Source organism: Acomys russatus, chromosome 19 (genome assembly GCF_903995435.1).
Source record: "Acomys russatus chromosome 19, mAcoRus1.1, whole genome shotgun sequence".
Lineage (NCBI taxonomy): Eukaryota > Metazoa > Chordata > Mammalia > Rodentia > Muridae > Acomys > Acomys russatus.
In genome coordinates this window covers 10,249,324-10,268,365 of record NC_067155.1, presented here as the reverse complement: position 1 = coordinate 10,268,365, position 19,042 = coordinate 10,249,324, and the positions used below count along the sequence as shown (strand labels likewise).

The 19,042-nt window shown below is 42.3% G+C and overlaps 2 protein-coding genes across 3 annotated transcripts in view; one reads left to right on the top strand and one right to left on the bottom strand.

The window, feature by feature from the left end:
* The window catches only part of LOC127203582 (40S ribosomal protein S19-like), a 223,000-nt gene that overhangs the window by 113,301 nt on the left and 90,657 nt on the right, over positions 1-19,042 (bottom strand). The gene's annotated exons all lie outside the window — the stretch shown is intronic.
* On the top strand, positions 598-13,132 carry Cabp5 (calcium binding protein 5). 2 transcript variants are annotated; one of them, XM_051162406.1, is made up of 7 exons: positions 598-756; positions 2,502-2,504; positions 3,140-3,170; positions 4,029-4,172; positions 6,058-6,167; positions 10,029-10,176; positions 13,107-13,132. In XM_051162406.1, exons 1-7 carry the CDS (start codon positions 694-696, stop codon positions 13,130-13,132), a joined length of 525 nt encoding a protein of 174 aa, XP_051018363.1. In that variant the 5' UTR covers positions 598-693. The 2 variants fall into 2 exon arrangements, with proteins under 2 accessions (XP_051018363.1, XP_051018362.1); XM_051162405.1 differs by lacking the exon at positions 2,502-2,504.

Below are 19,042 nucleotides of genomic sequence, written 5' to 3'. Positions count from 1 at the left end.
AGCAATGTCCCACTTAGGACTGGGCCTTCAACACTTATTCTTTACACTGTGACCAGTTATTTTCCCAGAATTAACAGTTGTCTACAATCGATCTTTTTAGTCAAGATCAAGAGCAGCACTAATCTATAGCTGTAAACATAAATATTTAGGAGTCAGTTCAATAACATACCTATTTAGCAAAATAACAGTGTATAGGTTCCCCCTTAACGCCCGTGACCTTTGGTTTCAGGGGTTCTTGCACACTGCTTCTTTAGGCACATGGCTTACTTGCAAAAGACCGTATCCATCCTCCTTTCCATCTTTCACTCACTAAAGGTCAGGCTTAGATGAGTGTTCAAAATGCTCGTTGGAGCAGCAAATGAGTGGAGGCTTCACTCTAATCCCCACTTCAAAACGTACTATCCAATTCCATTCTGGGGATAAAAGAGTTTCAGAGGCCCATGCTGTTTCTCCCCTCCCATCTCACTCTAGCCAGATGGGGAGGTAGGAAGAGCTCTGATCCCTCTACTTTCTGAGTAGAGATTTTCCATGAGCTGTCACAGATCTGTCACAGTGACTGAGGGAGAGAGAGCAAGAGAGGCAGGAAGAGTTGGCAAAGGATTGAGACAATCAGGAAGCTGGGCTGCTTGCTGCAGAGGAGCAGGAAGGAGGGGCCATCTTGACATCAGAGCTTGGTGAACTCTACCTGCCCCCATGCAGTTTCCTATGGGCCCTGCCTGCATCTTTTTGAGAAAAGGCATTGCCGAGAAGCAGCGGGTGAGGTGGGGATGATGTGGAAGGGTGGCAGGAAGAACAAGGGAATCTGGAGTATGGGGAAAAGCAAGGAGGGGAGCAGGCATAGCAAGTATGAAATGAGCTGAGGTAACACTATGTGGGCTCAAGGGTCAGTGACCAGAAGTCAGGAGCAAAGGGGGACGGTGGAGTGAGACAAATGTAAAAGGGAGATGGATCGAAATATTGTTGATAACATTGCTTTATGTGGGAAAGCATACACTGATGATGGTGATGATGGTAACGGTGATTGTGATGCTGTTGCCGCTGCTGCTGCTGCTGCTGCTGCTGCTGCTGGTGATGACAATGCTGCTGGCGATGGTGGTGATGACAGTGGCGGCTACTGCTGGTGATGACAATGCTGCTGGTGATGGTGGTGATGACAGTGGCAGCTACTGCTGGTGATGACAATGCTGCTGGTGATGGTGGTGATGACAGTGGTAATAGTGATAGTGAGATAATAATGGCGGTGTTTCTGCTCCTTTTGATGATAATGATTATGGTGATGATGTTGATGATAGTATTAACAATAGCTACTGCTTATTCGGTTTTGCTGTGTGACTTGTCCTGCTCAGTAAGGTCTGCATGCTGATTGAATTCTGACCTCAGAACATCACATGAGGTTGGGCATAATTTCATCCCTATTTTACAAGGGAGTAAACTGAGGCCATTAAGCCATGAAGTATTTTGTTTTAAACCTGAGCAGTTAACGAGTGACATTATTTTATGCATTTGTTCACTTACTCATTTATTTACTTATCCAGTCATGTTTGATTCAGTCACGTTCGTTCTTCTTCAGGAGGCTTTAGAATTACCAGAAAGGGGAAGATAAAAAAGGAGAGGGGAGAAGAGGAAGGGGAGAAGATAGAAGAGACAAGGAGGGGACACAGATCAGGGAAAGGCAAGGCAGGGCAGGGAAAGGAAGACAGAGGAAAGGAAGTGAAGGGAAGATAGAGAGATGAGGGAACATAAGAGATTGCATGGGAAGAAAAGAAAGAGAATCTGAAGTGAGTAAGTCTTCAAGAATAAGGTTGATAAGGGGTAAATTCCCAGGCACTATGTCCGCTGACCAAGCTTACCCTCAGGTGTACCCATGAGTAGGGAATGATCACCAGCAATTCTCAGATATGCAAGTGACACTGAATATTATTCATGAAACCCTCCGGACACTGGTCCCACCCAAGGGGATGCTCACCCCGAGGATGAGGATGGAGGTTCTAGAGTCAGTGGGATGTAGCAGAAAGAATTTGGCATGGAATCAGGAGTCCTACATCCTAATCCCAATCCTGTGTCTGACCTCTGAGTGACTTCAAAGGAGGATGTATGTCATAAAAGCAGAAGAGAGTATTATTTCAGGGAAGGAATGGGACTGGGAAGAGAGGAACATGTGCTAGATGTGGTGATGGTGCCAAAGACACCGAAGGACAATGATACAGATGTGTGATAATGTCACAATGCAAACCCATTTTTTTTTGTTAACAAAAATTCATTTTGATAAGAATGAAGTGGCTGAGTATGTGTCTTAGCTGGTGGAATTTATGTAGCCCATATAAGTCCCTGGGTTCAATCCCCAGCACCATAAAAATTGGGTGTGGTAGGATATATGTTTAATCCCAGTGCCTGGAAAATGGATGCAGGAAGAGAAGAAATCATTCTTGGCTACTAGCCTGATGAGACCCTGTCTCAATAAGTAAAGAATGACCAGTGAGATGCCTCAGCAGGTAAAGGAGCCTGTTGCTAAGTCTGATGACCAAGTCCTATCTCCAGGATGGTGCAAGGAAAGGACCAGTTGCCTCAAATTGTCCTCTGACTCCTCACAAGTGCCTACATTTCCAAATGATCAAACAAACAAAAAAAATCAATAAAAGAAAAAAATCACACTTGATTTATATCTTCATTGGAAGGGGGAATATTCTATTAATGAGCTGTGTGACCTTTGGTAGGCTCATTAATTTCTGTTTTTCAGTTTCTCATGGGTAAGATGAGAACATTTAAGTCTACCTCACCAGTATGGTTCTGAGGCATAAGTATAACGAAAAAGCTTGATACAGACATTCATCTCAACAGAGAAGATGAGACATATTGTAGTTTCTTCCTCTGGAGAAGAGTTTCTGAAAAAAAAAAAAGAGTTTCTGAATCCATATCTAGGACAGAAAGTTGGAGATTTAGATGCAAGGGTGAGAGGCAGGGAACGAGAGGTGATGGAAGAATAAAGTGGTCAGAAAAGAGCTGGGGATGGGAGTTGGGGAGGGAGGTGAAAGTTAGAGGAAGAGTGTGAAAGACCAGAAGCTTGAACAATGGACTAATTTGGGGAGGTGGGAGTTGCATTTCTGACTCTTTCAATCTCCTCTCCTTGTGATTCTTTCAGGAGAGACCACTGGGACAGGATGAGATTGATGGTAATGCCTTGCTCAGATGCCCTTCCATGTAGCCACTCATTACTACCCTCCCCTCCTGTATTTCTGTGTAAATTTCTTGACATGAAGATTCCTTTCCCCTTCTCTCCCTGCTCAAATGTTATTTGCACAGCTCATTCTGGGTCATTTGTGGCTCTGTTCCCCGAGTGTTGACAGATGTCTATCTCATTTGCACAGAAACTCAGAAATGATGCAAATTTTAGAATGACATAAAAAAGGTTGCTAACTCCTATTACTACTGGACTTTTGGCTTTCACAAACACAAGTTAGTAGCTGTAATACTATCATTGGTTTAAAATTCTCAGTGGAATGTGTGTCAGTCCACTTACATGCATGATTCCAACTGTAGTCTTGGAATAAATCCATGTAGAAATTTAAAAATAGTTGATATTTTTCTTGGCTGTTATTGAGATTCCTTGTAGCCACCCAAGAGTCTGGGGATTTCAGTGCTCCCAGGGTTACATTCTTGCTAGCACATTTTATATAGCCATGCTTTAGAAAAATGAATCATTTTAAAAAAGGATCATTTTGTTTTTAGTCCTGATGTTACTTGATGTGCCAGGGCGGGTTGGTGGGGTGGGCCCCCCTTTTTCTGAGGAGAAGAGGAGGAAGAAAAGGGGAAGAGGGTGGGAGTGTGGGACCAGGAGGAGAGGAGAGGGTCATTGGCACGGATGTAAAGTGAATAATAAATAAATTAATTAAAAACCCTGAGTCATTTAGTTCATTAAATGTATTCTTTGTAGAGTCTCTAGTTGCATCTCATTGGTAGTTTGAAGGGATAGCAGGCATCACTGCTGACTGTTTCAAGTTGCTCTAAAGCTCTTCTCTCTTAACTTTTAGAGCTCCGGGAAGCGTTTCTTGAATTTGACAAGGACCGAGATGGGTTCATCTCTTACAAGGATTTGGGAAATCTCATGAGAACGATGGGTTACATGCCTACAGAGATGGAGTTGACTGAGCTGGGCCAGCAAATCCGAATGAACCGTGAGGACACGGGGTGGGAGGCATGCCTAGAGTCAGGGACATGGTGAGAGTGAGAAAGGTGGTCAAGTTTAGAACAGCACTTGAAACAGGAAGATGGTTAAGGGGAAAGAGCAGCCTGTAAGAAAGTAACTCAGACTATGCTTAGAGAGGCTGCATTTGAAGTGGTTAGAAAGAAATGGACCTAGATACCAGCTGCACCTTTTATTACTAATGTTAAGGAACTAAAAAATCGTGTATGAATGTATGCCCGCATGTGTGTTTGTGCACCAAGCATGTGCCTGGCACATGCAGAGGCCAGAAGAGGATGTCAGATCCCTTGGAACTGGGGTTACACACAGTCATGAGATGCCACTTGGGTTCTGAGAACCATTCCCATGTCCTCTGCAGGAGCAGATGGTGATCTTAGTAGCTAAGCTCTTCGGCTTCCCACTTAAAAAAAATTAAATTGCATTTATTCGTTTTGTGTGCTGAGGGAGGAGGCGGGTGCATGTGAATGTCACAGCATGTGTGTGCAGGTCAGAGGACAATTTGCAGGAGTTGGCTCTCCCCTTTCACCATGTGGGTCCTGGGGACTCAACTTGTCATCAAGTTGGGCGACAAGTACATTTTACCCGCTAAGCCATCTCCCTGGCCCATGTGTCCCACTTGCATTATTTACTCACTGGTCATTTTGGACAGTGGAATATTTCTGGTTTTCAGTTTCCTTATCCATCAAGTAAAGATACGATCATGACTTATTTATTCACCGTGTTATAGAAAGGAAGGGTTGCCACTGTGGGAAAGGTCATATTGCATATGAGCCTTTATTGAATGTAAGTTCTTTACAACAGTAGAGTTCTCTGTAGTGGAGCTTGATGGATGTTGAACACGAACCTGGACTTGGGTCCAGTGTCACTGAATAACATTGCTCAGGGATGAACCATTAAATGAAAATATAATTTATGTGATTGAAGCCAGAATTAAGTTGGCTCCTGGGCATAGATCTGACTTAACAAGATTGAATTTCATGTCATAATAATAGTTAGTCCCTTGTCTGCTGGTTCCAAATCTGCAGGTTCAAGCATATGGCATCAGAATATATTTAGAAAAGGAACTGTATCTATACTAAATACATAAGGACTTTCTGTCTCTCTCTGTTTCCTAAACAATACAGCACAGCCATTATTCACAGAGCATCTCAGATGATGAATAGTATAGAGTTGACTAGAGCATATGGGCACACACATTTTGCCTCCAGGACAGGGATTTGACCATCGACGTACTTTGATATGTTATAGATGTCCTGGCAACAAGTCTCCAGTAGATACAAAGGGATAACTGTCATCATACCTGAAAGAAACTGGTCCACATTTAAATCCATATTTATTTGTATTGATCTATAGATGGGGAATGCATGAGCTTTAAACCAGTAAGAAATTTGATGAGTAGGGTCTGAGCAGATGATGCAGTGGTTAAATATGTCTGCCGCTCTTTCCAAGGACATAAGTTTGGATGCCAGCTCTTATGTTGGGCAGCTCAAAGCTGTCTCCATCACCAGGAGAATTTGATGCCCTCTTCTGGCCTTTGTGGGAACTGCATTTATGTGTACACACACACACACACACACACACACACACACACACACACATTGGGTGGGGGGTTTAAAATGAATAAATATGAAAGAGAATTGCTGAAGGTCACCCAGTTATACATATATCCTTTGTCTAAAAAGTTTATATAATATCAGCCTGAGAACTTGATGTGGCTGAGTAAAGGGAGAAACTCAAAGAAAACTTCAGCATGCAGGAGGATGGCAGCTGACCTGTTTATGACTTGGATGGGAAAGTGCGGGGATGGAAACTGAGAGTCTGTGGAATCCTTGATAATCACGCTCTGTCTTTTTCAGTTGGTGGCCGTGTAGACTTTGAAGACTTTGTGGAGCTGATGACCCCCAAATTGCTTGCAGAGACAGCAGGGATGATTGGTGTCCAGGAGATGCGAGATGCCTTTAAGGAGGTAACTTAATAACTCCGTAATGCTGACAGAGGGGGCAAGAGAAAACCCCAAGGGGCTCGTTTTACTAATCCACACCATGGACAGTACCCACCAAAATCAACTAGTTGTGATTAATTACACTTGGAAGGAGAATCACATATTCCAGACATTTGGCAATATGTGTTCATCTGACTTTATCATTTGAACCTCATATACAATATTAAGGGTAAGCAGACATTAATTCCTATCATAGGAATGAGAAAACGGAGGCTTAATAGATTGTACATGATATTCAATATCCTGTGTCTCCCAAGGTCAGTGTTGGGGCCTCTAATCTTGGTTCCTGCAATAGGAAGAAAGAATCTAAGAGTTTGATATTTCCAGAATGGCAGAGCTGTTCTAAGGGAAGCACATTCTAGGGCATGAAGCTGCAAGTGTGGAGGTTATATGACAGGAAGATGCTTGCGTAAGCGAGACAAGATCAAGCAATGGACATAAGAATAAACAGACAAGGTCTCAAGGAGCTGGCGGTGTGACTCAGTGGCGGAGCACCTGCCATAATCAGTGAGGGTCTGAGGACATGGCTCAGTGGTAAAGCCCCTGCCTAGAATCCCCCAGCAAGGGACTAGAGGTGTGGTTTGGTACTAGAACACTGCTTCAGCGTGTGCAAGGCCTTGGTCCCTCTTTGTCTTTCATTTCATATGTATTCTGTTACCCTCTTCTTCCTCTTTGCTCCTTCCTTAAAGCCTTTTTTCCACTCTCATTGTCTGCTTTCTAGTTTTATGCATACACATCCACCTACATATATACTCAAATTTAAATCTTGGGTCCACATATGAGAGAGAGCATCATCTGGTTTTCTTGTTGTTCTGAATCTGACTTATTTTGTCTAGCACAGTGATTTTCAGTACCGTCTATCTTCTTACAAATGTCATGATTAAAATTTTCTTCATTGCAGAATAAAATCAGAAAAACTATTCTATTAAATATTTAAAATAATATAACACTCAAAATAATTATAAAATATTGTGATGCATGATAATAATCAAAGCATTCGGCCATTAAGATAGTTCAGTGTTACATAGAGTGACAAGCCTGATGACGTGATGACCTGATGACCTAGGACTCAGATGCTGGGTCCTACAAATTGTCCTCTGACCTTCACAGGTGCATTATGTGTGTACACACATGTGAGCACATGCCCACATGTGTGTACACACACACATAAACAAATAAATGTAACAATTTGTTTGAAGACATGCAAAACAAACAAGAGCAAAGAAGAAAAAGGAAGCTCCTGGTTGTGGCAGGTATGTCTGTCACACTAGTTGTGGTGATGATTCCTTGAGGCTATGCATAGGTCCAAACTCATCCAGTTGTATGCATTATACATGCACAACTCTTTTTTGTTTGTTTGTCTGAGGATAATTTTTTTATTAATTTATTCATATTACATCGCAATTGTTAGCCCTTCCCCTGTTTCCTCCCATTCTCCCCTCCCTCCCACTTCCCCCCTTCTCCCCTCCCCTATGTCTGTGATTGAGGGAGACCTCCTCCCCCTATATATGATCTTAGAATATAGAGTCTCTTCTTGGTAACTTGCTATCCTTCCTCTGAGTGCTGCCAGGCCTCCCCATCCAGGGACGTGGTCAGAAAAGGGGCACCAGAGTTCATGTGAGAGTCAGATCTCACTCTCCACTCAACGGTGGAGAATATCCTGTTCATCGGCTAGGTCTGGATAGGGGTTCAAAGTTTACTGCCTATATTCTCCTTGGGTGGTGCCTTAGTTTGAGGAGGACCCCAGGACCCAGATCTGCCTGTCATAAAGTTCTTCTTGTAGGTTTCCAGGACCCTGTGGGTCCTACTATTTCCTCTTTCTTCCATGCTACTCTCGCCTAAAGTCTCAATAGGATGTCCTCTCCTCTGACCACTTTCTTGGTAAGTAAAGTTTTTCATGGTACATATCCCTTGGACTAGTGTTTTGATATAAGTGAGTATATACCATTTGTCTCTTTTTGCTTCTGGGTGAACTCACTCATTATGATAATTTCTACATTAATCCATTTGTCCACAAATTTTGGGAATTCCTTGTTTTTAATAGCTGAGTAGTATTCCATCGTGTAAATGTACCACAGTTTCTTAGTCCATTCTTCTACTGAGGGACACTTAGGCTGTTTCCATGTTCTGGCTATTATGTATAAAGCAGCTATGAACATGGTTGAGCATATGTCACTGTTGTGTGGTAGGGCATTTTCTGGGTATATTCCAAGGAGTGGGATAGCTGGGTCTTGAGGAAGCCCTATTCCCATTTTTCTGAGAAATGCCAGGTAGCTTTCCAAAGTGGTTGCTCACTTGATTTTTGACAAAGAAGCCAAATCTATTCAATGGAAAAATGATAGCATCTTCAACAAATGGTGCTGATCTAACTGGATGTCTACATGTAGAAAAATGCAATTAGACCCTTATTTGTCACCATGCACAAAACTCAAGTCTAAGTGGATTAAAGACCTCAACTTAAAACCAGAGATATTAATTCAGTTAGAGGAAAAAGTGGAGAAAAGCCTGGGACACATAGGCACAGGAAACAACTTCCTGAACAGTACACCAACAGCCCAGGCCTTAATGTCAACAATTAATACATGGAACCTCATGAGGCTGAGAAGCTTCTGTAAGGCAGGAGACACTGTCAGTAGAACAAAGCAACAGCCTACAGACTGGGAAAAGATCTTCACCAACCCCTCATCTGACAAAGGTTTAATATCCAAAATATATAGAGAACACAAGAAATTAAACACCACAAAACCAAACAACCCAATTGCGGAATGGGGCTTGGAACTTAACAGAGAATTCTCAACAGAGGAATATCAAATGGCTGAGAAACACTTAAAGAAACGCTCGTCCTTGTTAGTCATCAGAGAAATGCAAGTCAAAATGACACTGAGATTCCATCTTACACCCATCAGAATGGCTAAGATCAAAAACTCAAATGACACCACATGCTGGCGAGGATGTGGAGAGAGAGAGGAACACTCCTTCATTGCTGGTGGGAATGCAAACTAGTACAACCACTTTGTATATCAATTACACCCCAATAAAGATGTTAAAAGTAATATAGATGCAAATTTGAAAGAAGAACCCATTGTTTTTTTTCTTTCATTTATTTGCTTGTTTATTCATTCACTTTAAAGCTTGATCCCAGCCTCCTCCCTACTCTCCTCCCAGTCATATCCTTATGCCCCCCTTTCCTTCTTCTCAGAGAAGAGGAGGTCCCCAAGGGGTTCTGACATACCCTGGCACCTTAAGTTGCTGCAGGATTACATGCGTCTTGTCTCCCAGACAAGGCAGCCCAGCTAAAGGAAAGGGATCCAAAGGCAGGCAACAGAGTAGGGGACAGCCCCTACTATTTTTAGGGGACCCACATGATGACTAAGCTACACATCTGCTACATATTTGTAGGGGAGTCTAGGTCCAGCCATGTATGCTCTTTGGTTGGTGGTTCAGTCTCTGTGAGCCCCTGTGTGCCCTGGTTAGTTTACTCTGTAGGTCTTCTTGTAGTGTCCTTGATTCCACCGGCTCCTTTTCTCCTCCCTCCCACTTTCCCACAGAACTCCCGAGCTCTGCCTGTTGTTTTGCTGTGTGTCTCTGTATGTCTTTCCATCAGCCGCTGGATGAAGCCTCTCAGAAGACAGTTATGCTAGGATCCTGTCTACAAGCATAGCAGGGTGGGCAGAAGACCCATTGTTGATGAGGCAACATTCCAGTAGATGATGTGTCCTAAGTGCCTACCTTGGTTCTCAACCTCCAATGAGTGACTAAAACCCTGACCTACCCTGAGGCTGTCATCACCACTGATGCCAATTTGGCCTCCTTGCTTCTGTTTAGTTTGACACCAATGGAGATGGGGAGATCACACTGGCAGAGCTGCAGCAGGCCATGCAGAGACTGCTGGGGGAGAAGCTCACACCCCGAGAGATTGCCGAGGTAGTGCAGGAGGCTGACATCAATGGAGATGGCACAGTTGACTTCGAAGGTAATACAGTGGGTGGGAATCTGAGAGTCTACACCAGTTTCTTCCCCCATGTGATTCCCCAGGTCACTCCTTATCCTTCTCCAAATTTTCATTTGAAGGTGCGTTCTAGGTTCATTTCCTTTGCTGTAATAAAGCAGCCTTCTCACTGGCCTTTGCTCATCTAACTCTCATACCCACCTGCCCATGGCATGGTATTGTCCACAGTGGAATGGGGCCTCCTGTACCATTTAGCGACGAAGCAATTCCCCACAGCTATGCCACGGGCCAATCTGACTGTGGCAGTTCTTCAGTCGAGGTTTCCTCTTCCCAGATGACCCGAGGGTTGTGTCAACTTCATAATAACTATGAATTAGTGCATTGTTGGATCATACCTGAGGAAGACATAAATTGGCCACATCAAGCTTAAATTGTGATACTCTCTGATTTAAAGTAGCCAGCATTTAGCTATTGCCTTTGGGTGGGGCCAACATCTGTAGTCTGTTCTTCAGGTCTATGCCTCTTGAGCCTACTGAGTCATGTCTTCTGCAACCATGATGTGAACTGGCATGCCATAGGGGAATGCGTTTCCTGTTCTGCATCCGTCAACTTCTCTTTCATTTCTCATGACCAGTCTACTTGTTGCACTTATAAGATTTATGCATCCCTCAAGGACACAAGCCAATCACCTTTTGTCCCTATGAGAATATACAGGGGGAGGAAGTCCCCCTCAGTCACAGTCATAGGGGAGGGGAGTAAGGGGAAAATGGGAGGGAGGGAGGAATGGCAAGATACAAGGGATGGGATAACCATTGAGATGTAATCTGAATAAATTAATAAAAATAATATTGAAACAGTAAAAAAAAAAAAAAAACAAAAAACAAAAAACAAAACAAAACAAAAAAACCCAAAAAAACCCAAAAAACTCCAAATCCATTCAATGGAAAAAGGAATTTTTTTTTCCTTTTCCATGGAATATATCTTGTGTTAGTTCCCATGCTGCACACAGCTGAGGATCTCTCTCCCATTCCTTCTCTCTCTTTGGTGTTTGTGAAGTCAGTGTATAGTATGTGTGTGTGTGTGCACACTCATAGGGCTCAAAAGAGGGTATTGGGTGTCCTGCTCCATCACTCTTGACTTTATTTCACCGAGACGGAGGCTCTCTCTGAACCTGAAGCTAGGCTGGTAGCTTGCAAGCCCAAACTATTCTCTTTCCATCTCCTACAGTACTATGCTTACAGTTGCACACTGGGATTTTTTTTTTTATGTCAGTACCAGGGACTCAAACTGAGCTCCTACTCCTTGTGCAGCAAACATTGATGATCCAGCTCCCCAGCCATTGAGAGAGGGGGTATTTTATTTTATTTTAATTTTTTTAAAATTGAAAAATAAAATCATTCATATTACATTTCAATTGCTATCCCATCCCGTGCATCCTCCCATTCCTCCCTCCCTCCTGCTTTCACCCTATTCCCCTTCCCTATGACTGTGACTGATGGGGACCTCCTCCCCTTGAATATGATGCTAGGGTATCAAGTTTCCTCTTGGTAGTCTGCTATCCTTCCTCTGAGTGCCATCGGGCCTCCCCATCAAGGGGACATGGCCAAATAAGGGGCACCGGAGTTCATGTGAAAGTCAGTCCGAGAGGGATATTTTAAAAACCATATCTTTTCTACAAGTCCCCAAATGGAACGTAATAAATGCGTTGGGTACCTGATGGATCTTATCAGTCTTGGATGTACCATGTGCATCCATGAAAATGGGTGGAGGAGAAGCTATCAGACAGATCTTTTGGCCAACTATAAGCAAGGGAAGGGTAGGATGACCTTAAGACATGGTGGGACCAGTGAGTTCATCTGGCATTAACTCTAAACAAATTAATGGGCAATCTATTCCTTCAGAACATTCCATCCACTTATCCACTTGATTTCAAACGGGCTAATTTCCCCTTACTAGCCTCTGTTTCTTTTCCGTAAAGTGGCACCCTTCCAGAAGCATTGAAAAGTAGAACAAAAGCTAGAGATATAGTTCAAAGGGTAAGAGCATTTGCTCCCCAAGCACGAGGACCTAAGTTTGTTTTTTTTAAAAGTATATTTTATTTATTAAAATTTATTCACTTATATCCCAATTGTTCTCCCCTCGCTCTTATCTTCCCATACCAACTCTCCCCCTGTCTTCTGCCCCATTTCACTCTCCTAGACCTCTGATGGGGGAGCCCTCCTACCCCACTGTCTGGCCACAGCCTATTAGGGAGGACCTAAATTTGGATGTCTAACACTCATGTTAAAAAATTCAGTCACGCCCCTGTGCCTGTAACTGGTGGTGGATAGGGGTTCACTAAACTTTAGTAGAGGTTCACTAAAGATCCCTGGCCATCAGCTTAGCAAAAATTCGGTAAGAAGGATCTGGAGAGATTGCTCAGTAATTCAGCTGATCTTCCATGGCAGTTCACAACTATAGTTCAAGGAGACCCAGCTACCTCTTTTGGTCTCACTGGGCACTGTACAGCTAATGTACATGCAGGCAGAACACCAACAGACATTAAAAAACAACAACAATAACAACAACAACAGCAGCAGCAGCAACAACAACTAGTGAGCCCCAGGTGACCCATTTTCATGGGAATAAGATGAGGAGCGTTAGAGAGGACAGTTGGCATTTTCATCTGGCCTCCACATGTGCATGCACAGGTATACATTGCATCTATACATACATTCACATAGCACACACAAACACACACACACACACACAAAGATGAAACAAGTTACTAGTAATTTCTATTTATAAACACTATATTTTATAAATATTGTATCATAGAGAGTTCAAGTCATTTTCTAAAGATTAATGCTACTGCCTGCAACATAGGAAAAGCTCCCTAAAGCTCTAGTTGATTTTACTAAGAGGAACCGCACAGGAGCATTTTTTTTTGTTTGATTGTCTGTTGTGTTTTTCAGAGTTTGTCAAGATGATGTCTCGTTGAAGAGGTAGTGGGAGCTCCAGACATGTACTGCCTTGCCAACATGAGTCGGACACTTGTCTAGTACTGGATGCCCAGGAGCCCTTGAGGGATAGAGGGTGGGAGTGGACTTGCCACTGTATGGACTGGGGTGCAACTAGAACAGTTGCTTTGTTTCTTGGGAACATGCATAGAATCAAATTTCGAAGGAAGACTCTATGTACATAAGTATGAATTATACTAGGACCCAGTGCCACTCAAACATTCCAGACGCGATGGCATCTTTCCCTAATTCTGAGTTTCCCGCCAGATTCTCCTTCCATGCCTCCCTGAGAAAAGATGGTATAGGGAACCTTCTCACAGTCTGAAGGAAGAAAAGAAAATCTTTCAAAAAAAGGTCCACACATAGCTTACCTTTCCCCTGGCTACTCCAACAACAACCCAATTTCCTCCTCTTCACAAGAGAATGTCCCACCCATCTCAGGCTTATAATGGGGATCCTGCTAAGTCTCAGTTTGGGAATACCTCAGGAAGAAGGCATTCAAGGTTGAGTTTCTCAAATTTCCCAGAAGCACACAGTCTGTTTCTCCCCAGTAAACACCCATGGATGGCCCTGCCCTAGTGTGACATAACCTGGGGGACCTGAGCTCACCAAATCTGGATTATCAAGGTTTAGAGAAAGCTGATCCCTGAGGGTACTTAATCCCCTGAAAAATATTAAGAGAGAAAGCGGGTGTGGGTGGGCGGGGGGAATTCCCCAAATCTCTAGTTCATCCAGGTGACTGCAATCCATTCCCGGAAGCCTCTGTGCTGATCTGCCCTGCGCCGCTCCATGCAGGTCTCTGCCTTAGGTGGGTTTTGGACTTTGTCATTCATTTGCTAACATGGATTTGGACACTTCAGCCACTTTACCACTTGAGATAAAGAATTTATGCCATGCTTTTCTTTCATTGAAGTCCATTAGGTTGAAGTGTCTAAGCCTACACAGCCGCTAGCATGGGAAGGATTCTAGACAGGTGTTAATACCACTGAGCCACTTCCTCAGCCCCTCACTGGAGGATGCTATGCAAGTGCTCTACCACTGAGCTAGATGCCCTATCCTCACTGTGCTGTCTCCTCTGGGTTGATTATGATCTATCCAAGTCAGGACAGCTGAGATCACTCACAGGAGACTTTTCATGAAATCAGGCTTATTGAATTTTCTTCAGTGAGGGATGAGGAAGGCTCAGGTGACTCATGGCACCCACAAAGTCCTTCTACTAGGTTATATAAGTAACAAACAATTGCTGGGGAAAGGAGACTCTTCAAATTCACTGTAGCAAAATAGTCTCTTAATGTTTGGGAATCTTTTTCTGTTACAGAAAATAGGCATATTTATACTGGGCTGGCAAATACAGATATTGTCCCCTATTTAACTCACAGTTGATGTTTGCAGACCCTGCCCTAAGGGGGTGCAATTGTGCAATTTATTATTTCCTATTCCAAAGAGGCTCAGATTCTTATGTAACTTATAGAAGATTCGGGCAGTTTGTGAATAATTCTAGTTCAGTAGATGGAAATAGTTTCTACCTGGTAGAGAATAGACCCTCAAAAGTTGGTTGCCTTTTTGCTGCTGATGTATTTTGTATTTCACTATATTCCTTAGCAAGTCAATATTAATTTTTTTTATCATAAAACCTATCTATATGTCTTTCTGTTTATCTATCATAATTTGAGTTAGCTTACTGTGTCCCTTAAAAGTGACAGTTTATAATGAAATTTGAAGGGTGAGCCTTAATATATTCTTGGTATTAGCCATAGATTGTAGGGCATTGTGGCATTTAAAAAAAAAGATCTAGATACACAGCAGAAAAGGTGATATCCAAATGCTATGCATTCTGTGACCACCTTGTTTTGGTAGATGGAAGGGAAGAGACAGAGAACACCTCCAGAGTTTACCCCATTATCTGAAAATGTTCACAAAAAGGTGAGAGGTCAAGCAACACAAACTAAAAGGCATTTGTTTACCCTACACAGGCTGTATCACACTTTATCTTGCTGAAAAGCATGGACACACTATAGCTTTCAAGCAAACCCTTGCTGGTGTATTATTTCTATCTTTCTTAGAAGTGAGAAAACTAAAGCTTTCAATTCTGGTGCAACCCACTGTCCATATGAAGATGCCTCTGCTCTAGGTGGCCTTCATCAACAGGACTCTACTGATCTAGTAATGTCGTTTTGGAGAAGACGGAGTTTACAGATAACTTTTACCTTACTCCAATAACTTCCTCAAAGACGAGTTAAATTAGTGAATGACAGTTTATTTAACACATTCACGCCATCACAAATGATGTAATGTCTAAAAAACTTTTTATCCCATTTGTGCATTTATTTACTTGTAGTTTTTGTGTGTGTATTTATTTGTCTGTGTGTCTACACATGTGCCACTGCATGTGTGTAGAGGTCAGAGGACATCTTGTGGGAGTCAGTTCTCTCCTTTTATCCCATAGACTCTGGGGATTGAACTCAGGTTGTCGGGCTTGGTGGCAAACACTTCTACCTGCTGAAACACATCATATCATGCTATGCCATATTATATCATTTCTCTGACTGTATATAATATATACATACATATATATATGTATATATATATATATATATATATATATATATATATATATATATATATATGACAATGATGATGATATCCCAATCATCAAGTTTCCAATATCACCATCATATCAATAGCTAAAGGAGACTTTTCATTTATTTAGTGACTTCTGCTGAATATAATCTATATTTCTGTGCTTGTTAGTTTTTTTTTTTTTTGGTCAACTTGACAGAAGCTACAGTATCTGGGAAGAGGGAACCTCATTTTAGAAAGTGCTCCCATCCAACTGGCTTGTAGGCAAGTCTTAGGGGGGCATTTTCTTGACTAATTACTGATGCAGGAAGGTTTAGATCACTGTAAGCGGTGACATTCCTGAACAGGTGGTCCTGAGTTGTATAAAAAAGTAGGCTGGGAAAACCATGGGGAGCAAGCCATAATTTGTGTTCCTCTATAGCCCCTGCTTCAGTTCCTGCCTCCAGGTTCATACTTGAGTTCCTGGCTTGACTTTCCTCAGTCACGGAATGTAACCTGGTACTTGTAAGCTGAAATAAACCCTTTGTTCAACAGGTTTCCTTTTTGTCATATTCTTTATCACAGCAATAGAAAGCAAAATAGGACAGTGCTCAAATGAATTGGGATAATTTGTGACCAATTTTGTGGACCTCAGGAGCTTGGATAGTACTAAGGAAAACAAAACAAAACCAACACACTTCATCTTGAATGTTGGAGTTAAGTTATATTAAAATGTTTGAAATAGACTTTAACATTTACACAGTGTAAAACTATTAACTTTTTTGTCCATCTATTTGGTTCATTGTTACAAGTAGTGAAGGCCATGTGTGTTAATGGTGTAGTTTAAAGCTAAAAGTAGAGATGGTGAGAGGTATGGATTTGGATAGAATGTTAAACATTAGAAGTAAGTGATGATGTAATTGAAGGATAAAGTTGATTTAGAATCATGAAAATAAAAGATTTGAGGGTAGATCTAGGACACAAGTAAGAGTCTAGATATGATTAAGATTTCTTAAATGCTAACAAAATAACATATTGTATTTTATGCAAAAATGAGTGTGTCCATGAATAAGTGCCTTTAACACTTATTTTTTCTTTTATTTTTATTTATTTATTTATTTATTTATTTATTTATTTATTTATTTATTTTGGTTTTTCGAGACAGAGTCTCTCTGTGTAGCCTTGGCTGTCCTGGACTCGCTTTGTAGACCAGGCTGTCCTCGAACTCACAGCGATCTACCTGCCCCTGCCTCCCGAGTGCTGGGATTAAAGGCGTGCGCCACCACGCCTGCTCCTTATTTTATTTCTATGGAGATAACAACACACACTGAGAGAGCACCATGAGCTATGGAGCAATGTGTACTAGAATTCAAATTCTAACTCTGACACAACTTTAGGAGTATGACCTTGGGAAAGACTTGATTTTATTGGGAACATTTATTGAGTGAAGAGGATGGGAATATAAGATTCGGTCCAAACACATCCCCTGGATGGGGAGGCCTGGCAGTACTCAGAGGAAGGATAGCAAGTTACCAAGAAGAGACTCGATATTCTAAGAGCATATATAGGAGGAGGAGGTCTCCCTCAATCACAGACATAGGGGAGGGGGGAAGGGGGGAAATGGGAGGGAGGGAAGAATGGGAGGAAACAGGGGAAGGGCTAACAATCGAGATGTAATATAAAATAAATTAATAAAATTAAAAAAAAAAAGATTTCGTCCAAAGATCAAAGCCCTACAAGGAGAGCACTGAATAAATGTTCTTACTTACAAAGTCAGGGTGAGACACCAATCAAGATTGCATGTTAAGTTGGACATCGTCATCACCTCCTTCTCCCTTCCCCAAAGGCGCAAGCATCATTGCAGAAGAGAGGGTTAAAAGGAAGCATGGAAGTCTGCAGAGATAAATGTGGTATTGCAAGATACGATAGAGCAGTTGCACACATGAAGTCACAGTAGCCAGAACGGTGTGCACAAGTCCTAGTCAGACAAAATCCCAGCACGGGAATGAGAGGGTGATCACAAAGTCATACTGCTGTTTGAGGAGTTCTTGGTAACTGATGGCTGCTGAGGTAGTAACGATTAGCTTTTTTTTTTTTTTTAAGGGATGTGGACCCTGAAGGGCTTTATGTGCTCAGCAGAGGGTCCCACATCCAACTACATACTGAAGCACTACATGATCTCAGTGGATTAAAAAAAAAAAAAAGGAGGGAGAGCATGGAGTTGGGATGGAGAACTGATGTGGAGTGGGGAAGGAATTGAAGTTGAGGAAATGGGGGTAGATATCAGGCAAGGCAGCCTACTTAGGGCAAAGTGATCAAGAGCAAGCAGCAAAGTCCGTGTCACAGACAGCACCCACCCAACTTACTGGGGGATCCAAACCTCCCATTGGTTGCCTATGTGTAGGGGGCCTAGGTTGACTCCATGTATGCTCTTTGGTTGGTGCTTCCATCTCTGTGAGCCCCCATGAGTCTAGGTTAGTTGCCTGGTATCAGTGGACGAGGAAGAGCTCAGTCCTGATGCAACTTGGTCTGCTGGGGGTGGGATGGTGGTAGGGGGCGCCCCTTTTCTGAGGACAAGAGCAAGGGGTCGGGGAAGATAGGGAGAGGGAGGAACCAGGAGCAGAGAAGGAAGGGGGCTATGATTGAGATGCAAAGTAAATATATAAACTAAAAACACGAAAAGAAAATCCTAACTATTCAAAAGCAGGTATTAGCAAGAACAATTTAACACTAGGGGATTGGTTCAAGCTGACCTAATTAATTTCTTTTTGTGGGTGCACAAAAATATCAGAAATATGCAATCCTCAAAAATGTCTTGGACTTTGAAAGAGTAAACAGAATTTCTCCAATACCTTCATCTTTACATTCTGTTTCTTTTTCTCCCCTTAAAAAGGTCTTATTTTTATTTTTAATGTGTATGTGTGCATGTCTATCTGTGGGTATGTGCATGTGAGCACAATGTCATGGAGGCCAGAAGAGGACATAAGATCCCCTGGAGATGAAGTTACAGGTGGCTGTGAACCACCGTGTGGCTACGGGGACTGAACTCTAGACCTCTGTAAGAGCAGCCAGTGCTCTTAACCTCCTGTCATTTTTCTCACTTATTAACTATCCAAAGTAAGAGACGGTATGATAGTCTTGATTAGTCTTAAATATTATGACATATTCACTTTCAGAGCACTATTTTAACGTTATCATTGTTACCTATTATGGTATCAGCTTTCCTAATTTAAATATCCAATATTCCAAACTCTGAAATGATTATGGTACCAACATGGCTCCACAGGAAAATATTACAACAGACATTATTTAATGATCTGTAATCAAAACAC

What these genes read in the sequence shown, in the direction of transcription:
- Cabp5 (XM_051162406.1), top strand. Translation starts at nt 694, where the DNA reads ATGCAGTTTCCTATGGGCCCTGCCTGCATCTTTTTGAGAAAAGGCATT. An exon ending in GGGACAGGATGAGATTGATG is followed by an intron (nt 3,171 to 4,028) that starts GTAATGCCTTGC and finishes CTTAACTTTTAG; the next exon opens with AGCTCCGGGAAGCGTTTCTT. An exon ending in TGGCACAGTTGACTTCGAAG is followed by an intron (nt 10,177 to 13,106) that starts GTAATACAGTGG and finishes TGTGTTTTTCAG; the next exon opens with AGTTTGTCAAGATGATGTCT.